This window comes from Panthera uncia, chromosome B4 (genome assembly GCF_023721935.1).
Source record: "Panthera uncia isolate 11264 chromosome B4, Puncia_PCG_1.0, whole genome shotgun sequence".
Classification (NCBI taxonomy): domain Eukaryota; kingdom Metazoa; phylum Chordata; class Mammalia; order Carnivora; family Felidae; genus Panthera; species Panthera uncia.
Window position 1 is genome coordinate 65,315,378 of NC_064809.1, and position 6,000 is coordinate 65,321,377.

Sequence of the window (6,000 nt, forward strand, 5' to 3'; positions counted from 1 at the left end):
TTTTATAGGACCCTTGCACTTACTATGAGAAATCTTAAAATAGAGTCATCAGCTTTAACATACTGATAAGTCTCTTCCTCTAACAAAACACAAGAACCTCTAGGACACTTTCTGCATTTCACAGTAGAGTCAGTCTCCTATACCTGTTATTACATTATTCATTGAAGAGGAAAAGCAGGTCAAATGTCTGTTGATTTTTGTCTGTGTGTTGATTTACTTATCCTGCTGCTGAAGTCTGTCACAAACTAGGGTAGGATTGGAGGACACTGGAAAGATTAAGGACAATCTGGGGAAATATTTTAACTAAGTTCAGGTCCTCTCTTTTTGAGTTTTATCTTTTCCAGCAATATCAAGGTATGCATAACTTGTCAAAGCCACTCATTTGTAATTGAACTAGAACCCAAAAAAGGCAACCGACCTCAAGCTAAATAAAGCTTTGTGAAGTATGTTCTTGCCTTTCACCTATATGGGTTTAATGGCTAAGAATTTGGGCTGTAGAGACAAGCTGTCTGGTTTGGAATGCTGGTTCCATCAGTAGCTACTAGTTTAAGCAAGTTTCTTAATCTTTCTGTGTCTCCTCTGTAAAGTGGTCATAATAACAGAACCTAAATCAAAGACTGTTATGGCAAAGAAATGAAATTTTACATGATATAAAACATCTTAACAGCACTGACCCTAGCACATGGTATGTGTCCAAGAATTATTCCTGTTTTTAGCTGAGAATCAGGATAATCAGAGATAAGGATATGCATTCAACAAATATTTGCTGTAAATGAAAATATATGTCTCCAAGCACTTTATAAATACCAAAGTGCTATAAAAACATAAGTTATTTTTACCCTATGCAAAATAAGTTTAGAGAGTGGATCTATTCAGTGTTTTTAATGGAAAAAAGAAAAAAAAGGACCTTCACAATGCAGCTTACCAAGTTGTTAACATTTTTATAAACCTTTCCCAAACAGACCCATGCTTACCACTTAAAAAGTGCAAACATACATACCAAAATCAAATATAAATTATTTATCTGTCAACTGTATTTTAGGGTCACCCGTGACTGCTCACCTCCAGTGCAAGCGGCAGATTTAACAGCATGGCAAATAAACCGCCCTATGATATTTTAGAGAATTCAGACAAAACCCTCAAATCTCTAAAAATGGTTTCTCTTACACCCTAATTTTCTGTTTTCATTACTATTTTATGCTCCTTCTTCACCTCTTCGACCAGCTCTGCTAACAAAACTGCCTTTTATTGGGTTTCTGCCATGGTACAGTCATTAATGAGTATTAAAAGGCCAAAAGAGAGGTAGTAGCAGTATTTAGGAGAAATCAACTAATCCAACAATTGGATAAGTAGTCCCAGAATAACCAAAAATGCCAAATTAAAACTCCAAAAGCTTTAAAACAGGTGATTCTAAACAGTCATAAAACTGTCACCTCCGTGGGTGATCATTTCCTGATCTGTAAAAGAAAAAAAAAAAAAATCTTTAAAATTCATGTTATTCTCAGGCTCCTGGCTGACTCAGTTGGAAGAGCATGCCACTAGATCTCCGGGGTCATGAGTCTGAGCCCCATGTTGGGTGTAGAGATAACTAAACTAAACTAAACTAAACTAAAATAAAATAAAATAAAAGACATGTTATTCTGTAAATTGATTAAAGACACAAAGCGTATAAAACTGCCATTTCTATGCCTAACCAAGATTTGCCACTAAAATAATAATGCTGACATGACAGCATCTTTAAAATAACTTTCCAGAAAGGCTCCATGAATGGCAGATTTTGTTTCAATAATTTTCCGAGGAAAATTTTTTTAATCCCTCAAAGTTTAAAAATTGTTATAATCCCTCAAAGTATAAAGAGAAGTGGGTTCACAGTAGACCATCAGAGAGCTGCGAGAGCAACGCACTTATGCTACCATGAATGCTTCATTAATATTTCAGTGATGATGTTGCAATTTTCCGTGAGCAACTGTCAGAGCTCTGCCTCTTGATATGTATCAAAACAGCCTAAATTATATTCGATACTCGTGCATCTGTCGTTGACCAAAATACAATTTTGATGTATCTGGTAGTTCAAAGCTCACACCCAGGCGTGTATAATGCTGTGTTGTATCCACCCTGCCTAACGTCAGGCTGTTACACCCAGTCACCCATGTATTCCACTTGCTGAAGAGTTTTCTTCCCTCTACAGGCCTGACACCAAGAAATGTAATTCTTACAGAGAATTCCCATTCCAACGCCAAACAGGCCAGCCAGATGTGTCTCCTACACCCACACGCTTGTGCTACGCGTGTCTCCGTGATGCTTGACGAGACTTCCATCTGCTCGGGCATCTAGAACCCTGCGTCGGAAGCGCTGTCAGTCTGATGCTTTGTCTCCAGCCTCAGAAGGCCGGAGCTGCACGTACACGTAGGACAGACATTCTCTAAATAATAAAAAGAACACCGCAGCCCAGCCCCGAGGCAGCTCCTCCGGGCGAAGCCGGCCAGGCCGTCGCCCAAGGCGGCCCCACCTGAGGCGGTTGTTCCCCTGGTGCGGGACCGGCGGGGGCGGGCGGCGACGGCTTCCACCCCCGCGCAGTCTGGGCGCCCCGGGGACCCGGCGTCGCGCAGCCGCCCGCTACCTGCAAAGGCCGCCGGCGCGGGGGCTGCAGGGTCTCCCCGCGCGCGCCCTGCCGGCGGGGATACGCAGCCTCAGTTTACCCAAACGCCGGCCTCCCGCCAGACCGCCCCCTCAGGTCTCGGCACCGCGGCCACGGCTGCCCTGGACGAGAGCGCGTCCTCGCCGCGCCCTCAGCCCGCCAACCCGCAGCCCTCCCGCCGCCGCCGCCACAGCCGCCGCCGCGTCGGTCCTCACCTGACAGCCACCCGCACCGAGCTCTCGTCCGGGGCGCCCCACATGCTGGCGGCCGGCGACAGCAGGGCCCCTGGGCCTCTGCACCGCAGAGCCGACGCACCGCCGGAGCCGCGGCTCTCGGGCTTCGCAGACTGGAGCGGCAGGGGGCGACCGGCTCACCTCCGCCGCGCTCCAGCCATGTTGGGCGACTGAATGGAAAGGTGGCGGCGGCGCTGAGGCAGGAGGAGGAGGAGGAGGTGATTCGCGACTGGCGGACGCCCGCCCCTTCTCCCCCGTTCACCCCCCAGGATCTGGGGCGGGGACGAGGCGCGCTTGAAAGGCGAGCGCGGCGGCGGCGGCGGCGGCGGCGGAGCCAGCAGGCCGCCCGCGGCTTCCTGACGGCCGGTAAGTGCGCCCTGCCCCCTCCGGTGGGGACGCGGCCTGCGGGCGGCCGGGCTAAAACGCTCCACGCCCGCCTGGGCGCTCAGGGCTCCGGCCCCGCACTGCGTCAGCGGCGGCCGCACGGCCCGGCCCCAGCTCGCCCTCCCCCGGCCCGCGCCCCGCCCTGCCCTCGGCGGGCACTGCCTGGCGCTGCTGGGCAGGGAGGCGCGCGGGGGAGGGATGCCGGCCGCGGGCTGCCCACGCCCGAGGGCGACGAGCCCGTGCGCCCTTCTAGGCTCTTCTGGGAGAACGCAGCAGCGGGTGCTCGCCCTGCGCCTTTGCTAAAAGTCTGAGCTTGGAGCACGGGCGCAGCTCCGGGAATCGGTCAGCTGCCACCCTGGGGCCGCTTTGTTTCCACCCTTAGGCTTATTGTCCTCTCTCCAGCTTGGACTTTGACCCCCTTCCCCAGCCCCCCGCGGATCGCCCTCCCTCCCGGGAGTCAGTCGTTCGTGCTAAACCGGCTCCCCGGTTTGGCCACTGTCTGGGCAGCTGGGCTCTTCTGCAGTCCGTCGGCCGTTTACCAGCCTGCGTGGAATATGGAAACGATTTACTCCGAGACTCCTGAATGCGTTTCTGTTAAGTCATGTGCACGCTAGTAAATGAACTGCACCCTGGTACCAAGTGTTCCCAGGACTGAATATCCACCAAGACCTGCTGTGTAGTAAATCCTCACACACTGCCTTTTTTTTTTTTCCTCCCTTTCCTGGCCTTCAAAAAGCACCTCCCAATCCCGGGATTCTATCAACATTGAGCCATTGTGGTTTCTGCTTGTGACTATTGTGCTTCCACATGCCTTTAGATAGCTCTGTAGCAACAGCCTTTATTAGCTTCGCCACAGAGTATCTTTTGTGGACTGCCCCATACATTTCTCTAAATAAACATGCGGGTTCGTACAAAACAGTGTAATAGATTAAATGGCACCGTCCCAATAAAGACACAGCCCCAAGTACTGACATCCTAAATTCGCACACCTAGTCACCCTAGCCAGCAGAGATCCAGCAGCAAGGGTCAGAGGAGGCAGCACACGCTGGGACAAACAAGACGCGTGTAATGGCCTTAAATGAAGGCCTGTGTGATATATCATTGTGTATAGTTTGAAAAGGTATTCTGTCCCTAAACCTCTATACCCCTGAGTCTTAACAGACACAAGGCTAGGAGGTAAAGAGAGCAGAGATAGGGAGTATCCTTCTGTAGACCAAATTAGTGGCAAAGCTCTCCTCTGTCTGCCCTCCAGAAAGCCTGTCCTTCCCTCAGTATTTATCTATTAACAAACCAGAGCACCATTTCCTCCAGCCCTGGCAGTCCCAGGTGGGACTGGGTGGCTCTCGATTGGCTTCCTTGCTTCTTGGATTGATAAACGCTGCAAGGAGGGCAACTAAAGCCAAGCAAATTTAGCAAGAAAACTAAAGAGAAATATAAATAATTTAAGACCTTTTAGAAGAATCTTATTTCTTTATTGTGTGTGTGTGTGTGTGTGAGAGAGAGAGAGAGAGAGAAAGAGAGAGAGAGAGAGTGCATGCACACACATAAGCAAGGAAGCTGTACAGGGAGAGAGACAATCTTAAGCAGGCTCCACACCCAACATAGAGCCCAGCTTGACACGGCGCTGTATCTCACCACCATGAGATCATGATCTGATCCAAAATCCAGAGTCAGGTGTTTAACGGACAGAGCCATGCAAGCACCCCAAAAGATCTTATTTAAGGGGCGCCTGGGTGGCTCACTCAGTTAACCCCATGACTTCAGCTCAAGTCATGATCTCCGGGTTCATGAGTTCGAGCTTCCCATTGGCGGCGGAGGGAACTGTGCTGACAGCTCAGAGCCTGGAGCCTGCTTTGGATTCTGTGTCTCCCTCTCTCTCTGCCCCTTCCTCACTCATGCTCTGTCTGTCTGTCTCTCTCTCTCTCTCTCTCAAAAGTAAGTAAACATTAAAAAATAAATTAAAATAGCACCAGCTTAGATAAGTCTCAGTAGGAGATGTCACAAACACAAATTCTACCAAGCAATAGCCAGGCAGGTCACTTAACATGAGTCTGAGCAGGCAGGGTAAGGACTGATAAAATAGAGAACACCGGGCCTCTTACAAAGACAGTGGCCATCAGCTCTGGCCTGCTGGAATGCAGACCCAATGTTGCCAAGCTTTTTGTTTGTATGTTTGTTACTTCTCAAGAGATAAGGAAAAATCAGACCTTTATGTGAAAACTCCTTAGTTCACAGCATCAACAACAAATTCAGCACCACATTTACATAGCATGCAAACCAATCAAAATATGTATTAACCCAGCTTCAGTTCCAACCCATCAGGCTAGAACTTCTGGCCAAAACATTAGCACCAGTAACAGCTGTAGCTTTCTGCTCGGTTTCAGGAAAAAGCAGTATAAAAATTAAAATTTCCTTTGAGGACTGAGTCATTTCCTCAAAATTTCCAAATTTATAAATTATCTTTGTATTTAATTTAGATTCTTTTCTAGCTGCTATCTAACCCCTTACATCATAGCTCACCTAATTTATCATCTTAAGTTGAAGAAAACTCTAAGGGAAGAGCTTTTTACCATAGTATAGTTTAAATCCTATTTCAGTTACTCAACTAATATTTAATAAATGCCTGTAGACAGAATTAGTGGTAAAGCTATATGCCAGCAATAGTGGAAAGTAGTGTCTACGAGGAGTACAGACAGTCAGGTCTACCAGGAGCTTACAGTCTAGTTCAAGAAAACAAATTTGGAA

General features: G+C 48.2%; 1 protein-coding gene across 5 annotated transcripts in view; it reads right to left on the reverse strand.

The window, feature by feature from the left end:
• KIF21A (kinesin family member 21A) overlaps positions 1–3,252 on the reverse strand; it is a 150,978-nt gene extending 147,726 nt beyond the window's left edge. For all 5 annotated transcript variants that reach the window (XM_049625280.1, XM_049625279.1, XM_049625277.1 and 2 more), the window contains exon 1: positions 2,854–3,252. In XM_049625280.1, the coding sequence (XP_049481237.1) occupies positions 2,854–2,897 (44 nt within the window). In that variant the 5' untranslated portion in view covers positions 2,898–3,252. The remainder of the gene's footprint in view (positions 1–2,853) is intronic.
• Between the last annotated feature and the right edge of the window lie 2,748 nt (positions 3,253–6,000).